The sequence below is a fragment of the Pararge aegeria genome, chromosome 13 (genome assembly GCF_905163445.1).
Source record: "Pararge aegeria chromosome 13, ilParAegt1.1, whole genome shotgun sequence".
NCBI classification, from domain to species: domain Eukaryota; kingdom Metazoa; phylum Arthropoda; class Insecta; order Lepidoptera; family Nymphalidae; genus Pararge; species Pararge aegeria.
The window spans coordinates 14,943,305-14,961,014 of NC_053192.1; the positions used below are offsets into that span (position 1 = coordinate 14,943,305).

General features: G+C 34.7%; 3 protein-coding genes across 4 annotated transcripts; 2 read left to right on the top strand and 1 right to left on the bottom strand.

The window, feature by feature from the left end:
* The first annotated feature begins 197 nt into the window (after positions 1 to 197).
* On the top strand, positions 198 to 10,295 carry LOC120628896. Of its 2 annotated transcripts, none has more exons than XM_039897561.1 (12): positions 198 to 222; positions 390 to 527; positions 590 to 674; positions 756 to 826; positions 1,055 to 1,403; positions 1,988 to 2,168; positions 3,170 to 3,252; positions 4,199 to 4,372; positions 4,815 to 4,940; positions 6,613 to 6,750; positions 7,337 to 7,436; positions 9,420 to 10,295. In XM_039897561.1, exons 2-12 carry the CDS (start codon positions 422 to 424, stop codon positions 9,597 to 9,599), a joined length of 1,593 nt encoding a protein of 530 aa, XP_039753495.1. In that variant the 5' UTR covers positions 198 to 222; positions 390 to 421; the 3' UTR covers positions 9,600 to 10,295. The 2 variants fall into 2 exon arrangements, with proteins under 2 accessions (XP_039753495.1, XP_039753494.1); XM_039897560.1 differs by having other exon boundaries at positions 208 to 297.
* Positions 10,296 to 13,412: 3,117 nt separating this feature from the next.
* Positions 13,413 to 15,278, bottom strand: LOC120628883 (26S proteasome non-ATPase regulatory subunit 11). Its single transcript, XM_039897539.1, has one exon. The coding sequence runs from the start codon at positions 15,133 to 15,135 to the stop codon at positions 13,873 to 13,875; it is 1,263 nt and encodes a 420-aa protein (XP_039753473.1). The 5' UTR covers positions 15,136 to 15,278; the 3' UTR covers positions 13,413 to 13,872.
* Positions 15,279 to 15,457: 179 nt separating this feature from the next.
* Positions 15,458 to 17,492, top strand: LOC120628911. The gene has a single exon (XM_039897578.1). It carries the CDS (start codon positions 15,518 to 15,520, stop codon positions 17,444 to 17,446), a length of 1,929 nt encoding a protein of 642 aa, XP_039753512.1. The 5' UTR covers positions 15,458 to 15,517; the 3' UTR covers positions 17,447 to 17,492.
* The last annotated feature ends 218 nt before the right edge of the window (positions 17,493 to 17,710 follow it).

Below are 17,710 nucleotides of genomic sequence, written 5' to 3' on the forward strand. Positions count from 1 at the left end.
TAGTAAATATTTATATTTTTTTCTAATTATTTATAACGAGATTATTACTAATTATTATTACTAAACCCTTCTTTGAGCTCTTAAAAATTATTATGTTATGCACATGACTTAACAAGGACTGACATCGATTGACAGACTGACATATCATTAATCTGTGAATGACAGTTTTATGGTGCAAATTCTGTACTATTGTACAGAATTTGCATGAGAAAGTGTAAAACTGTAAATATTTACGAAAACTAAAACTTCTGTATTTACTAGTGATTAATGAGTACCTACTACCGAATGAGATTATTAGTAGGTATTTATTAATTGACTGAGTTGCTATGTAGAGAAACAGTGAGCTTACACGTTAAACATATTTAATCAATTTAGAGTAATTTCTTTAGTTTTCGCTCTGTTCTGAACCTCGGAATCAATAATGGGAACTACTAAGGAGAGTAATTATGTGTACTCTAAAATATTTCCCACATTGAAAGTAGCTGCAATGGAAGAAACTTTAACTCAAGCTGTAATAAACTTTAAAGGTGAGACTGTGGCTTTTCAATTTGGCGCTCAATTATTTTTATTATTTACAATATAATTTCAGATATTGTATTGGAATTAGAGCAGCTACATTTAGAGAATAAAAATTACAAAAAAATGTTAGATGATCACAAGAAAAAATTGGAAAAGTATGTATAACAATTAGAATTTATTTTTTCATTCTGTAAGTAAAGTTTTGATGCTTAAGTTATGATTATTAAAAATTTCAGTCCAACATGTAGCAGCTGTGATGATTTTAAGAAGATTATTGAAATAAAGGAACAAATTTTATACTCTGTAGGTAAGTACCTAAAGAGTTTTCAATGCAAATGCAGCGCAGTTGAGGCCTTTTAGGCCATTGGCATTTTATGTAAAGTAGGGGCATTAGTAGCCTGCTAGTGTGAGCAGGCCAGTACTTAATGTAGTTTTTACTTTAACTATAGTTTTTTTTTTTAACTCTAGTATGAAGCTTACAATAGACATTAAATACTTTTTAAACCATAATACTTTTTTTAATTTTTTTTTCCAGCTTCAACATTAAACCAATTGACTCAAACAAAAAACTTTAACTTGATAGAAGTAATATTAAAAAAAATATATGGACATACCAACATACTAACTCCACCAAAAAGTGTATCACCAGAAAAAGAGAATGAACTACCAGAAGAAAGTACAAAAATAAATATGTCTGAAACTTCATTTATAAGTCCAAAAAAAGAAGTTAGATGTTTGGAATCTAAAAATGAATCTGTGTCAGAAATTGAAGGTACACCGACCGGTCGTAAAAGTCCAATATTCCAGAGTAAAAAAACAAAGACTTCTATAAGTAGTAAGAATTCTTTAAGTTTGAAAGATAAAAAGAAATGTCCTGAAACTTGGTAAGACTAAATGCTAATTTTATACCCATACTAATATTAAAAGCTGAAAGTTGTTTGTTTCTTTCTTGCCCCAACAAGCAACCAATTACTTTCATTTTTGGCATAGAGTTAGTTGTAAGGGTAAGTAAGATGGCTACTTTTTTTGGTTTGCACAGGATTTGCAATAAACTGTAATAAACAAACCCTCCATTGGACGAGGCTTTTAGACCAGCAATGAACTGTTATAAGCTATTGGAAAAATAAAAAAAAACACATCAGGCATAGTCAAATGAAAGTCAAATATTTATTTATTCCAAAAGTGAAATTATGGCGATTACTACATTTCTAAACTTAAAACTCCGAGGGTTTCAAAAGCGCACTTGTCTGTGTAGAAGATTATAAGATAGGATACCTTATATCCCAAGAAAAAAAATCAGAACTTCCATGGTTAGTATTACCATGACCATCCCTGTGGAAATTACCATCTGTTACTTTATTTACATGGGTAAGTGTAGAATGGTCTTGATATAGTAAAAACCAGTTGTCTGGCAATAAAAGGTGTTCCTCAATAAGTAGAATATAACACAACTTGCTTCTCCACACAGGCCAACACCAGAAAAGAAGACGATAAAACTATCATACCCTAGTCCAACACAAAGCAGGTCTGGAGGTAGAATGAGGCAGGGCAGATTGAGCTTCATCAAAATGAAGAGCTGTAGTGTGGTCGACCTCACGTGCTCACCAGAGAACAGTGGCGGAATTGATTGTAACGAAAACAATAATAAGGTATACTGTATATATACTGTGATGTAAAGACAAGACAAGACTCGGAGATAAAACTTTCAGTTATTGGATAAAAGCTCTGTGGAATTCCTTATTAATACTATAAATGCGAAAGTGTGTTTGTTTGTCTGTCCTTCCTTTACGCCCTAACTAATCAACCAATCCACTTTAGTTTTGTCCTAGAGCTAGTTGAAATGACGGAGAGTAACATTAGCTCTTTTTGTTATAGGAAAACAAACTGCTGGAGCCGTTAGTTTATCTATGATCTTAATGTTCAATGTATGCCTTTCAAGTATTATTATGCCCTTATTAAATTCCGACGTTCATCATATCAACCGGCTCCTAATTAATAGTTTGATGTTTAAGATAAATGCTATATCGAGTGTAAGCCACGCGGTTTTGCAGCTGTATCAATTATTCACAGAAATTTCGTCCAGCGGAGAAAATATTGGAATAGTTACTTAAATTGATCAGCTGCTTCCAAATTTTGTGCACAAATTCATGTTTTAGGTTTTATAGTAAACTTCAAGTATTTTTGATATTTCTACAGTTACAACCTGTAAATGAAAACCAAATTAATACTTCGCAGGCTTTAGAGGTACATTTATGTACTGTCTCGGTGACTCAATAGTTTTTGAGTAAACCACTGCCATCCTTTTTACTGAAAGAAATCAGTGACATCACATGCAAAATTTAAATAAAGTGACTACTGTTTCTTTATTAGTTACGCGTCGCGTAGCGTAGGTACTATGCGCGTGTCGGTCTTTTATCTTCAATAGGGCTGTCATACGTGAGCGAACGTAGAAAATGGAAAATAAATATGCTTCTTTTGATATGATATTTTTACAAGGTGATTCCTTATTAGATATACTTATGCACCCTTCAATTACGTTACACGTTGTAGATCGGACAGATTAAGGGCGTTGTAGTTGATCTACGAAAAAAAAAAATATCAGTGTACATTTTATATTGTAGGAGTATTATAAGTTTAAAATATTTTTTAGTGTAAGATGAAAAAGGAACCGATAGATAATGATGAGACAATCCTGCCGTCTCCCACAAGTGGGCCAGTTAATTTTCCACCGCTGTAAGTATACTCTGGTATCAAATGAAATAACTTGACTAGTAGAATAATTTACAGTATATTGAAATTGCATGGAATTTAGGACATATTACCTAACGAAATGAAAACTAAAATATTCTAACAATTTTTTTGTCTGATCGATGCCCTAGATTGATAAGGAAAGTGGTTACAGGAGGTGTTAACAATTATTCATTGTAAAGTCAACATCTCCTGAGGATGCCCCGGTTTCGGAGCGAAATGTGCGTAGAGGGTACATTACCGAAGATCTGTTTGGTATGGATACACACACCAAACAGATAATGATTGAAATTATAAATTACACCATACAGATTCTCCTACTTTTCGCGGACTATAGCAAATTAAGCTTAATTTTCATAATACATATATCATGGATTTCCGCAAAGTAACGTCTGCTCCAATATTCTATCCAATAAGAAATGTGGTTGACTGGTTCCCAAAGACCTAACGAATTATTTTTAATTTATCTCTTAGTACATTATATATACATGGACGGCCGACTGGCGCAGTGGTTAGATTCCCACAACTGGAAAATGTTTGTGTGGTGGGTGTGAACATGAATGTTTTTCCGTGTCTGAGTGTTTATCTGTATATTATAAGTAATTCATTAATTATTTCATCAGTACCCATAACACAAGCTACGCTTACATTGGGGCTAGATGGCGATGTGTGTATTGTCGTAGTATATCTATTTATTTATTTATTATTTGCCGTTTTCACAAGCAGCTAACAAGGCAATGTCTGAATAAGTAACGCCTAATCTAAGGAAATTATTAGGTATGTAATTTTTTCACTAATAGTTATTACCGTTAAGAGTTGGTGAACCGTTTTTTTCTACAGAAATTATCTCTATCGTTAGGCATTCGATTTAGATGATTCCTAAGTTTAGTGAAAACGTGCATATATTTATATATTTTATTTTACATTTCAGCTATAAATCTGTGGCGAGTGACAGTCCAACAAAATTCAGAAAGCCACTGGCTATGCCAAAATTTAAAATAGAAGTGGACACAAGCGACAATGAATTGGAGAACAAATGTGTATTCAATGAAAACGGAAAACTGGTTGAAGACTCTATTAATCTCCTAAACCAGATCTCCAATAGGTAAATATCAAGAAGTTCTAGATTCATATCTGGTAATTTTCATTAGCTTAGTGATAAACGACTAAGACACCGGGAGGTATCTTTGCATCGTTGGAGTCTATGTAGGACTAAAGTGTATCGATTTCGATTTTCGGATGGACACTTGCTGATAACCGCCTGAGGGGTTGCTACGGCGTCACCGGGGGAGTGGGGCGAGCGCGAAACCTCGCCATGAGAAGAGCCCCAGGGCTCGACGACATCGGAGGGAGAGTGGGAGACGTCGAACCGTGGGCCTCCTGAACCAAATAAATAAATAAAATAAAATTACTGTAACATTAGCTTGGTTATCATTTTAGTAGTTTCAGAGCGTTTTGTGACTGTTCAGGAGGGCGTGGTTGCGGTGTAAGTACAGGCACGGCCACTATAGTCCGAATCTATATGCTCATTATGATGTTATTTTCAGATATAAATCACCGCAGAAAATGGAAAAAACAGAGGATGTGACACATTGCGGTGATGAAAGCATATCCCTTTTGCAACACAATGTGAAGAAAATCGACACTAGGGGCAACAACAAACCAAATGACAGGTGAGACTGTATTTTATCTTAAAACTAGCTATCCCCGCGGCTACGCTCGCTTATATTATATACACTATGCCGAATTTCATCAGGAACGCTTCAACTATTGAGGCAATTAAACAAACAGACACAATTTCAATTTTTTTTTCTCTTGCTTTAAACAGCTTAGCCAATGTCAGATGCATGTTTAATAAAAGTTAGGGAAACTTAAAATATAAAATATCCGACGAACAGGGCGGAAAACTTCGCACATGGCGGAAATTTTACATATAGGGCTCCGCAAGCGGGGCGTCGCGGCGCTCTGGTGCGCGTAGAAATTACAGATTCCACCTCTGAGATTTTTTTGATTCGCACGATAAGAAAACCTGTGTGGTGATCACCAAGCTCAACCATCACATTGACGGTTGAGCTTTGGTTTTATTTGTTACTTTTTTTTTTTTTTACTGAAAAAGTGTTTTTTTTGTGCCTATCTGCCTAATCGACCACCTATTTTAACAAGCTAGGTTAAGGCGCGAGAGCGAAATAGCGCGTCATCAGAAATCATACGTAGCCGGTCGGCTCCTTTTGTTTTTGCACACTAATCGCGTAAGGTTAGCTCTCCGGCATTCTCAATAACAAAATAGCTGATATGTAAAAATAAACCTTATTTCAACTATCCAACACTCTATTTTGATCGCTATTAAAAATGTGCTCTCCGGTCCGAGCCCGTCTGTGTGAACGGACACTTAGCCTATAACAGTGCACTGCTGGACTAAATGCCTGTCAAAAATTGAGGGCTATCCCATAAACAACACGCAGGGTTTGTGATCGTAGTAGCACCAGTGGCGTGCACAGGGTTTTTGACAAGGGTATGCATAAAGAAAGATGTCATAAAATCCTTCCCCTTATGAGTTATCAAAACATTTTAGGGTAGGCAGTGCTTTTGTGCATGTATGAAGTGCACGCGGCTACTCAGTGGCGTGCACTTCACTCACAGAGAACTCTGCTGCCCGTTCGTTATACTCCCTCAGTCACCTCTCATTGAAGAGTGGATCACTTGTCGAGGAGTGGTTACAACTGTATTCTGATCTGCCGGTTTAAGTTTCATATAGGCATATATTCTGAAAGCATTAATAAATCGATACGACTCTCCGATTTACAAGCTGTATAATAAACTCCACGTAGGGCTGCCTGGACGCAGAAATTTCTAACTTTTTGTAACTTTTAATTTGTAACTTTTTGTATATTGCATATTAATATTTAATGTAAGTTTTTTTGATTTAGTTTAGGTTTTTAATTATTCTGTTAAAGTCAAAGTCAAAAATATCTTTATTCAAGTAGGCCCATAGGTGGCACTTTTGATGCGTACATAAGAATTACACGGTAGTGAGATGATGGCGATGACCACATTCGTAAACTTAAAACTAAAGCTACGAGGGTTCCAAACGCGTCCTGGTCTAAGAAGAAGCCCACAACAAACTTAGCCGGGTGTTTTTTTTTTGTTATCACCATCTCACAATGTCATTTAAAATTATTAGAAGAGCAACCTGGTTAGAGCAATAATTTACACCCACGCTTTTTTATCGATTACGTAGTCCTTTATACTATAATAGGACTTTTCTATTTAATAGTGTAGATGGGTCATAGTTACCAAATAAAAATAAATGAAAATAAGTAACCAATTGTTCGTTTTCTTTCTCAGTCCCAGCAAACGCCCTCTGGCGGAAAACGTGAATATAATGAATGTACAGAATCTAGAAAGCGAGTCCAGTATGTCGATACTGCAACGGGACCCGGGTACTAGCAAAGTCGAGAAAGCGACTGGTGATGTCGTGAAAAGGTAAATTCTACAGTACATTACGCAGAATCTAACATTTCCCGCGAATATCTGTTACAGTAATTTTATAAAGTGGATAAATAATTAAACATTTGATAACTATAGATTCATATTTTCCAGATATTTTATTCAATTGAGTAGGGTTTTTATACGCAAATAATGATTCATTGTTTCATAGTTAGTTTTCATGAAGCAATAAAAAATTATATTTGATCAATAACCAATGTCCATGACACGGAATTGGTAGGTATTTTGATATAAATACGCCTGCATTATTGAAACACTCCAGTCCTACATGGACCTTCCTCATGAGTCGCTCGCGTTCATTACTGAAAACCGCATGACAATCTGTTAGGTAGTTTTTCGTGCCAACACAGACAGACGTGACATTCTTTTATAATATTTAAAGATAAATAAGTTATGTCAACATTACCTAAGTACATAAAAAAACTAAATCAAATAAGATTTTTCTATTTAAAACTCACATAAACATTGAAAAGTTAGAGGCGCGTTCCGAGCATAGAAATGTATGGCTGTCAATATGGATATAATCTATGGCTGTCGATATAGCCCGGTTTTTATGTGTCAGGATTAAAACAAATATGGCGGCGGTATACAAGGAGCCAGCGGTGCGGAAGAAAGCGGAGAAACGGGCTTTACCCGGTTGGAGCTGCGATGAGTGCAGGATTGTGAGTATTTTTATATCCATAGTTATATTATAAAGCTGAAGAGTTTGATTGGAGTTTTTTTTTTGGGACAAATGGAAACATCTCTTAAGAGCCGGTCTATTTAGGTCTCTTGAGGCTCTACTGATCTCAAGGGTGCTTTTTCCACAAATCCATTATATTTATTTATTTTATTAATTTTTGTGTGTATGTTTATTTATTATTATTTATATTATTTATTTTCATGTTATAGTATATATATTTTTTTTTTCTCGCCTGTGTATGTTTCATTGTTTGCATTGTCCCTCTTTCATGTTTTCTATTATCGCTTTCACCAAGGGTTGTCTGTAAGAGATTGCTTTTGCAATAAGGCCGCCTTTGCACACAACTGTATTTAACTTTATTTTTTATTATTTTTTTAATTGTTTTTATTTTTACCTATTTATTTTCTTCTTTTCTTGTGTGTTTCTTGTATTGTTTCTAAGTTTGTGCAATCAAGTATTCTAAATAAATAAATAAATGTTTCACTATTCAGGCTGTTAAGCTTTGGAATTGCTTGGCTCTTGAAATCCGAGAGGCACAGTAAATTACCATTTTTAAAAAGCTTGTTAAAGAACATTTTTCGTCTGAATCTTCGGAACCTTTGTCATACATATTCCCTTCTGTTTAGTTTGGGGATTGACAATATTGTACATATTTATATATTATTGATATTGATTGTATAGGTATTTATTAATTATCAGTATCTATATATAATATTGTAAGTTTAATATATATATATATATATTTATGTATATATAGGTGTATATTTATATGCACCACCTACCTATTTTCTTGAGCTGTGTTTTACGCCATTGATTGAGTGGAAGAGATAGCTATGTAGCGATAAGGCCGCCGTTAAATTTTTATTTACCATTTTTTCTAAAGTTTAAAATATTAGAAAATAAAAGTCATTATATAATTGAAAAGGCTGATTGGCTGTGGGATCGATTATTACAACTGGAAAAAAATTTTGTGTGATGAGCATAAATATTTTTCAGTTTCTGGATGTTTATCTGTATCTGTATCATAAAAAATATTCATCTGTTATCCTAGTACCCACAACACAAGCTACGCTTACTTTGGGGCTAGATGGCGATGTGTATATTGGTCTTAAAATGTTAATTTTTAATTTATTAATAACTAGCTTCTGCCCGCGACTTCGTCTGCGTGGACTTCAGATTTGGGTCTTAAGCTTCGCTCATTAGCAATTTTTAATCTCACCATCGAACTATTTGAGAGATCGGTATAGAAAGTACGTGTCCTTTTCCATAGCATAGGTGACACGCATACCAATTCAAAGCTGTCTGCCCGCGTCTTAGCTCTGAAACAATTTTAATATTCCCTCGAGAACTACTGAAGGAATCGGGATAAAAGGTTGCCTATGAAGTTTTTTATGTCAAAGGCGACATGCATGCAAAATTTCATCCAAATACGTTCAGCCGTTTTTGCGCGATACCACACTTTCACATTTATCATATACTAGCTGTTGCCCGCGACTTCGTCTGCGTTTCATTTTGTTTTTTGATGTGGCATTCAATTTAGTTGTAGTTCTAAACAAAAATTAAAATATTCAGTATCGCTAAGCTTTAAATGAGGGATTTGCTGCTGTCCGCTGAGGAGTTCTGTCCTCTATCTCCCACCATATTCATCAAATCTACACAAAGTTTGGGCAAAATGAAACACATGTATTATTATATAATCTATAGTACAAAAATAATTATTTTAATCGGTTATAATTTGTCGGCAGTTATGGTGTAAAATCGTCAAACACTTTCATCCCCTCTCCCAAAGAATCCGAGCTTAATGTCGGGATAAAAAGTATCATATATTACTTCTAACACTTCCAAGAAAATGTGTACAAAGATTCATGAAAAAGTAGTTTTTGCGTGAAAGCGTAACAAGCAAACTTACATTGACATTTATAATATTAGTAGGGATTTATTATATTTATAATTATTTCGACAGTTCTACGACGAGTTATACAAGGACGACCCGGAGATGCTCGCGCAGAAAATGGACGAGTGCTCCAAACACCGCGGGCGCACTAACCCCGTTAGGCCGAAAACACCCGAAGGATTCTGGAACCCACGGTGGGACGTACCGCAAGATACCGAGGAATTTAATAAAAGAAACAACGCTGTTTGATACACCCTGTATAGTAATAATGGTTTATTTCATGTATCAAAGACTCATAGTTTCAATTTAAAAGACCGAAAATATTATTTTTTCTTATTTTTTTATTGCTGTAACTCGGCAATCTGTCTTGAGACATTGGGCCGTTCGTTTGTGGGTTAACGTAATTTTTTTCTTTATTAATATTATAATAATTTTATTATAAACAACTGCCTCGTCGCTTAGCTTGTTCTACGAGGGCCTGGGTACGAATCCTGCATCGGACCAATGGAATTGCTAGGCATTGTGTATTTTCTGTTAAGAGAGGTTTAGCACCAGCCCAGTGTTATGAAATTAGCGGTGCCATATCCCGTGCCTTGTGGAGCACGTAAAGCCGTCGGACCCAAGTATTATCACTATTTTGTGATAATAATCGCTAAACCTCACCAACTTGATTGGAACAGCGTGGTGACCCACCACGTTGTTCCAATACAGGTTGGTGAGTATGCTATGAAATCTTCACTCCTATGACAGATTATGAGTCCTGTGTTAATTTGGATGCGTCTATTCTACATATTTGATGACTTCCCTGGCGCAACTGTGAGCTCTGTGAATATAGGAAGGAAGTCCCGGGTTCTTTTCCTAGCAGGGGCAATTTGGTAATTTATTATTTCTGAATTTTCACTGGGCTGGTCTGGTTGGAGGCTTTGTCCGTGGCTAGTTACCACCTACCGCCAAAGACGTGCCGCTAAGCTTTAGTGTTCCGGTGCGATGTCGCGTGGGAACCGATTAGGGGTATAACTACCATACTCCCTAACAGGTTAGCCCGTTACCATAATATACTGCATCATCAGTTACTACCAGGTGAGATTGCAGTCAAGGGCTAGCTTGTAGTGGAATAAAAAAAACTATATTGACAGGTTTACAACTAGCCTATTTTTCGACCTGCCAATTTAGTTTGTAATGAATTGGCACCAGTTTATAATTTTTTAACTTTGGTACATTCTCTGAGGCTCTCAAAAAATCTGACAGCTCCTTTTTGCCATAGAGTAAACACTGCGGTCACTGCTGTACTAATGAAAAATTTAAAAATGGCGACTTTTTAAAGCTAAAACTGAGTTTCAGGGAGTGTCAGTTTGAGTTCTCTAACTACTTAAGAAAATGTATCTCCATATTTTACACAGAGCTCCTTTTTCAGATGCACGATAAGTCTAACACTCAGTTTTAGCAAAATGTCCAGTTTAACATTAATACGGCAAAATAAGTGTATATTTATTTAGATTTATATATTACTGTTATGTTATTTTATCATCTAAGTATATATGTATAAACTATAAAGTTTTTTTAAGTACCTACTCATTGATCGGGTAGGAGAATTACTTCTTATCCGTTTAATAACCATTATCGAGGACTTTCTTAGGCAAGGACTACGTGACAATAATAATGATTGTAAAACACGTGCCACTTCTAGGTTTTGATAAAATCAATTGTGAACTTACACCGATTTGAATGAATACGATCCACAATCAGAGTGCTTTATGTGAGATTTTCTATTTACTTTTACTTATTCGATGCTGTGAAAGTTAACTAGGATTTGTAAGGCATCAAAAGCGACCTAGCGAGATAACGATTTATATAAAATACCGTTTCCCAGTTTTGAAACTAGATGGCGCTGGCTTCGCTACAAATCGCAGTTAACTTTCACGCCATCGAATAAGGTAAAAAATCTTTCACTCTGCACCTTGTATGAATGGTTGTACACTGTATTGTAAAATATTAATTTAAATGAAAACTAAGTGTCCTTATAGAGTTCAGTAATGACATTTAAATCGCAAATTAGCAATCATTTATTTGGATACTGTTAAATCGCAGGTGGAACTGCCATAACATGTTGGTTTAGTATCATTTTGTCTGTGTATCACTTCTTTATCAACGAAACGAGGATATAAATACCTTGTAAACATTTCAATTCTATAAAGGAGAAAAAAGAAGACGGCCGATAAAAAATATTTTAAAACTTAAAAATACGCTTTCCGATAATCATTAATATTGATATTCTGCAAAAGTGAACAGAAAAAAAGGGGGATAACACTTACTCAATTAACTATTTGTTGCGTTCAATGGGAATTCTCGAAGGTCGAAGGCCCACACTTTAAAAGTTCTTGTCAATCAAAATTTCTCTGCCTAAGCTTTATGATTGGTGGTCTGTGATTAAATTATTTTTGTTCTGTCTGAGATTTTACTTTTGTCTGCAATTTAATTTTTATATGAGTGATATCAATTATTTTTAAGTACCTACTATTTTAAATTTGTATAGAATAATTATAATTTGTAATTTTTTAATTTTTTACAGTAAAACAATTTGTAAAAATGTTGTCTTATTTTAATTCATATTTTTATTATGTAGATAATATAAAAATTCTGTTTTCATAAGTTAGAGTACGCACTATGCCTATGTACTATAAAAAATCAGTTTCCATAAGTTAGTCTGCGCACGACGTCTATGTACGACGTTTGTGTTAGCATCAAACAAAAAAAACGATCGCTACTAGTAAGTTTATGATACATAAAAGACGATACGAAGTGAATCTTGTTATAAAATGACTTGTGAGCATATAATTCGAATCCTTATTTTGAATGCTCTAACTATATTTAATCCTGAGCAACATGACGCATATCCTACCTTACCTCTAGGCCTACCTTGAGCAATGGCCGTGTTCTACTTCTAAGGGCATCTTGTATTGAGATTGTACCAACAACCATATGTGGTTTGCTGCGTATCACCCTTAGCACACAATTTTCACTCTCACAACCGTAGTAGTTTTCGAGTATATAAACACCAACGCCAAAGTAAATTAGACCTAATGTACCTCGTAAAGTCTTAAACAAATGTTCCGCTAGGAATTCTCGCTTTATAAGTGCGGATGAACGAAATGTTTAAAACAAGCGGAATAAGATTCATTTTACTCTAGCATTACAAATTCGATACTAGAAAAAATAATGAGTGTACAAAACACCTTCTTAGGCCACTGCCCAGCCATTTGAGGTCATCCACAAGCTGAAAGCAATTTCCTTAAAAGGTACGCAATTATCAACAGTTGCTGGCAACTAAGACTATTTTAACAAGATTACGTTTAGAAGATGCTGCTACTCAGTTAAAAATCACGGGAGAATTTCTTTAAAATTAGTTTTAAGCTTTAAAATTGAGCAATGATGTTTTATAATAATACTAAAATTATAAACTCAAGCTCATATACATTTATTTAAATTACTAATTATTTTTGTAGATGAAGTGAAAGATAAGCTTAACTTGCGCCGGCAGTGGCAACTTTATAGGTAGATAATGGTCCCTATTCTGCTCTTTAATTGTTTCAAGATTTTGCCTTGCTGGCACGAACAATGCTCACCACTTTGCTGCAATTTCAGTTACAATATAACCCTACATTTATTACCATAATGAGGATAGGTGTGATTGCATTCCATTATTTTGTTTTGTCAAAAGGCAAGATACCCGAATGGGAATTCTGAGTTTCTACATATATTATTATATTCTAAGGTCAACCTGTCATTCTAAGTGTAGTATACTCACTGATTCACATGTAATTTGGGATGTGTTGCATGTGCCAACTCAGCTAAGTCTCAAAATAAAATGACTTGCATATGTAAAGCTAGGTGGGCAGGCGAAGTAAACAAGAATGTTTGAAGAACACTTTAATCCTCAATAAAACAGAATATTACAATTTGTCACTAGCTTATGTTAAAAAAAAAGAAAGTAAAAATCAAATTAAACATTAGTTATTATTACATATTATTTCAAATAAGTAACAGTTTTAAGATTTAATAAAAAAAAATAGGTACATAGTTTTACCTTTTATATAAATCATGGTTATTTCAAACATATGCTTCAAAAATAATTATAGTGATTTAATAAATGTAAGGAGGACCAGCTAAACCGTACTACCATATATACCATGACAACTTATTTTCCATCACTGAATGAAAAAGACATGGATGCTTTTATAATAGCTTTTTCATACAAATTGCCTATGAAAATGCTATTCTTAAAATGTCATTTCTTTTTCATACAATGGTTCAAAATAAAATGCACTTGTAACTATCAAAGTACATTGCAAGATCTTTTTAATGCTAGATGTGGTGGTTAATTTTTCCAGGTTCAGGCTACATTTTGCTGTGTTCTCCTTTGGAAATTCATTTAAAAAATAGCATTAATTTTAGTTACTCCAACTGAAATTTAAGGTTATTTGATATATATTTTATAGTTTTAATGCTACAACAATTTACAGGCCTATGAGAGTTTTTTAGCTTTCTGGTAGAGTGTGTCAACAACCTTACTCATATGGTGGATGGTTTCTAAGACAGTCTCATATGTTTTCTCCAGGGGTGACTCATCAAAAACAATCAACACACCTTCTCCCTGATCCAATATACCATTCAGTTTCTTATCAAGAATCATTTGAGATAACTTTTTCTCTACTTGAACAACAGGAAGTCTGATGCATTTAGCTACATGATCAACTTGAACTTGCATATAAGGTTCTACAATGCGACATAAGTTCTGTTCCAACATGGTGTCATACAGCGCACCAAGGTGAGCTCTTACTACTGCATCCTCTTCAAGCTCTCTCTTGTATGTTTTTAATGCAGCCTGGAAATCTGCAAGTGATCTTTTATGCGAGGCAGTTGCCACAGCACGCATCGCTTCAAGCTCTTTGCCAGCATACTTTAGAGCTGCTTTACTACTGCACACAGTACCAACCTCCTCAGCCTGGTTTAGCATAATTTTAGACAACAACATATATTTCAAAGCAGTCAAGGCTTTAGGGCTGTCTGCTCCATCATAACCTTCAAAAGCTTCGTAGAAATATGAGTAAGCTGTTTTGAAATCTCTTTCATCTGCTGCATGAAGAATGCCAGACTGTAAATCGAGGGCAGCCTGCATCTTAGGTGGGCAGTAGATAGCGTTCGCCGTTGTTCTTGCTGACGTCAAAGATGCACGCGCTTTGGGTAAATTACTGAGGGCGTGATATGTTTTACTCTCTAATAGAAGCACTTCAACAAGCAAGTTTTTGTCATCTAACTTCTTTAGTTCCTTTAAAAGGGCTGTGGCTAAATCTAGGGCTTCTGTGTACATACCTGTATCGAAGTAGAGCGCGATTAGCCTCGCTTCGAGGGACTGTCTCAGGAACGTGCGACGTTCTTCTTTGGCCCATTCTATACACTCTTTGCATAACTGAACCTCTATGCCGATTCCAGCTTCTAAATCCAAGAAGAAATCAACGAGGGAACGCACCAACTTGGCTGCTTTAGCCTTGCTTATCAGGCTGAGAAACGGCCTCGTAGCTTTGATTAATTCTGCCAGCTCCTTCGCCTTGCCTTCTTTCTTGTACTTCTCGCCAAGGTTCAGGATGCCTTGCTCTTTCGCTCTGATGTTCTCCTCGTCATCTTCAGGCAATTCGCCAGTGCTAACCATTTTATCGGTCATGCGTACGTCTTCGTCTCTGTTCGACGATGAAACGCGTGATCTCTCGAACAACATTGCTCCAGCCATCGTGTATGTGTTTACTATTTAAATAACTTGATATAAAATTACACAAACAGCTACACTTTTCTTTGTAATTTCGTATAATCGCAAAGTCATCGACGACCTTTTCGGAAACAAATCGTAGACGCGTACGGGGTTGCTATTGTAAATGACACCACAGACCAGATGTAATGTTTGGTTTATCTTCTAAAAAATAATTTTCTACTAAAAAAGCAACAAAATTCATACAATCAAGAAGGATGTTTACGAAAGAGTATGCAATAAGTACGCCCAATAAAAAAAAGATATTGACATAATATAGCTACTGACATAATATAGAACTGCAATAAATGGAGATTTTAATTTATTAGCCATCTAGTGATTTTAATCATCTCCTATACAAATAGCAATGGCCCGGCAATCAATGCTCCTGATGGATAACAAATCAAACGTTGAATTTCTTTTCGACATATCCAAGGAAATCAAATATTTTTATGAAGTTCCAGTAATCTTTTTGACTCAAAAAGACTACTCAGATAATATATTTAATACCATGTGTTCCATGCGCACAGCTCTTGAGGAAGGGTCAAAAACTCAAATTATTGATATTATTGTTGATTTTCATTTACAATGGCTACACGCGATTAAAGATCTAGAAAAGTTTTCAAACAAACTACAAGTGCTTCCTCGACAAGAAGTTTATGCAGCTATAACTTACACGATAGATGCTATGTGCAATCGTTTAAAATATTACCAAAGATATATGTTAAAATATCGACCATCACTTTCAAATGATAATCAAGCCAATATTTTAGCTGATTTCGAAATAATAGAAGAAATGCATGATGATGTTACTCAAATACTTATAAAAAAACTGAAATATTTTAGAAATTTTGATACCGATGATGAATTTAAAATAAAAGTAAGAGATGCAACAGAAGAACTAATTTCTTGGGTTGATTTGATTCACGATGAGTTTGTTATACAGTTAACAAAGCATATAAATGGAAATCTTATTGCAGATTTAACCAAGATTTTACGGAAAATAGTCAGTGATTTGCATAAATCTAACTCTCCTACTGTTCAAAAATTATTAGAACATCTAAAAGTAATGGGAAATGATTTCAGCACTATGATACGATGTATTTCAGTTCATGATTTAGAAATGAATAAACTAATAGAAAAAATTAACACGTTAGATGACAAAATTTCTAGTCTTGCTGGTGAACCTACTGCAGCTGTTATAAATCTACAAAATAAGAAAAAATATTTTGAGAATCGACTAAATTTTTTAGAGAATTCAAAAACAGCACTCAAGTCTTTTTTGGAATGCAATGATGCGCAATTAGAACATTTGGATAACGAACAAATATGTAATTGTAAAGATTTTTATCAGTTACGAATATTTAATCACGCATTGCCACAACAAGAACGTGAACGTTTAGTTACTGAGTTATGTTGTACATGGGATTTAGCGATATCTGGAGAGCACAGACACAAGTCTATTATTTCGATACTTAGTGCAGCAGACATGAAAGAGGAGTTTACTGATGCTCTTGGTAGTTTTTATATTGATCAACACAGTCGAAAGATTTACAAAGTTCCAGATGATGAAACTCTCTACCAGCCCAACGAACATAATGATCTAGTACCTTTGTCTGATGACGCAGAACATATCTATTTTTATGATGAATGTGGACGATATTATTTTGACCCAAAAACACGTCAAAGGGTGTACAAAGCACATGAAACTGCTAGTGAATATATGATGGATAGTTCTGGAATTCTATTAAAAGTGAAGGAACAGCGGAAAGGTGTTACCTATTATTATGACAATTATGGTAGATATTATATCAATTGTGAAGGAAAGCATATTTATCGAGAGGCAGATTCTACAAGTGAGTATGAAAATGATGGTTTGGGAAATCTAGTGCGTATAAGAAGTAATTTAGATTTACTCAAGCTGTGTCCGGATGACGTACATGTCACTGAAGACTTTAAATACCTCAAAAATACTGTAGGTAAAGCTTTACGGGAGTCTATTGCCGATGTTATTTTACACCAACCAGCTGATCCTATAAAGTATTTATCAGCGCGGCTAATGAAGTACAGAGAAAATTTGGAATTAAAAGAAAAGCGTTCTAAAGAAAAAGAGGAGTTACAAATTGAACGAGAACTAAGAATGTCAGAAGAACGCGCTGCGACAGAGCGTGCTGCTACGGAAGCCATTCAACTTGCTTATGGAGGTAGCGAAGCGAGTTATGATTCCAATCTTATGAAATACGCTTACATGCAGTCTGATTATTCGCAGGCTGGCAGTTCAATACATAAAAAGTAATTGATAAGTTTATTAGGTTGGTATGTACTAACTTGTTTCATGTCATGTTCGGCCTTAAAATAAAAATGTATCTTTTTAGTTTAGTATAATAGTACATTAGAGAAATACATGTTTTGTTCGATTTTTTATGATCCTTTTTCTTAATAAAACTTTTTTATAATTATTAATTTACGTAATTAGTTATAATTGATAAACAAACCTCTGACTTTTAATTATTTTGAAAATAATTCAGATTATGTGATGATGTGAAATCAACCTGCTTTG

What these genes read in the sequence shown, in the direction of transcription:
- LOC120628896 (XM_039897561.1), top strand. Translation starts at nt 422, where the DNA reads ATGGGAACTACTAAGGAGAGTAATTATGTGTACTCTAAAATATTTCCC. An exon ending in CCAGTTAATTTTCCACCGCT is followed by an intron (nt 3,253 to 4,198) that starts GTAAGTATACTC and finishes TTTACATTTCAG; the next exon opens with CTATAAATCTGTGGCGAGTG. An exon ending in ACTGGTGATGTCGTGAAAAG is followed by an intron (nt 6,751 to 7,336) that starts GTAAATTCTACA and finishes TTTATGTGTCAG; the next exon opens with GATTAAAACAAATATGGCGG.
- LOC120628883 (XM_039897539.1), bottom strand. Translation starts at nt 15,135, where the DNA reads ATGGCTGGAGCAATGTTGTTCGAGAGATCACGCGTTTCATCGTCGAAC.
- LOC120628911 (XM_039897578.1), top strand. Translation starts at nt 15,518, where the DNA reads ATGGCCCGGCAATCAATGCTCCTGATGGATAACAAATCAAACGTTGAA.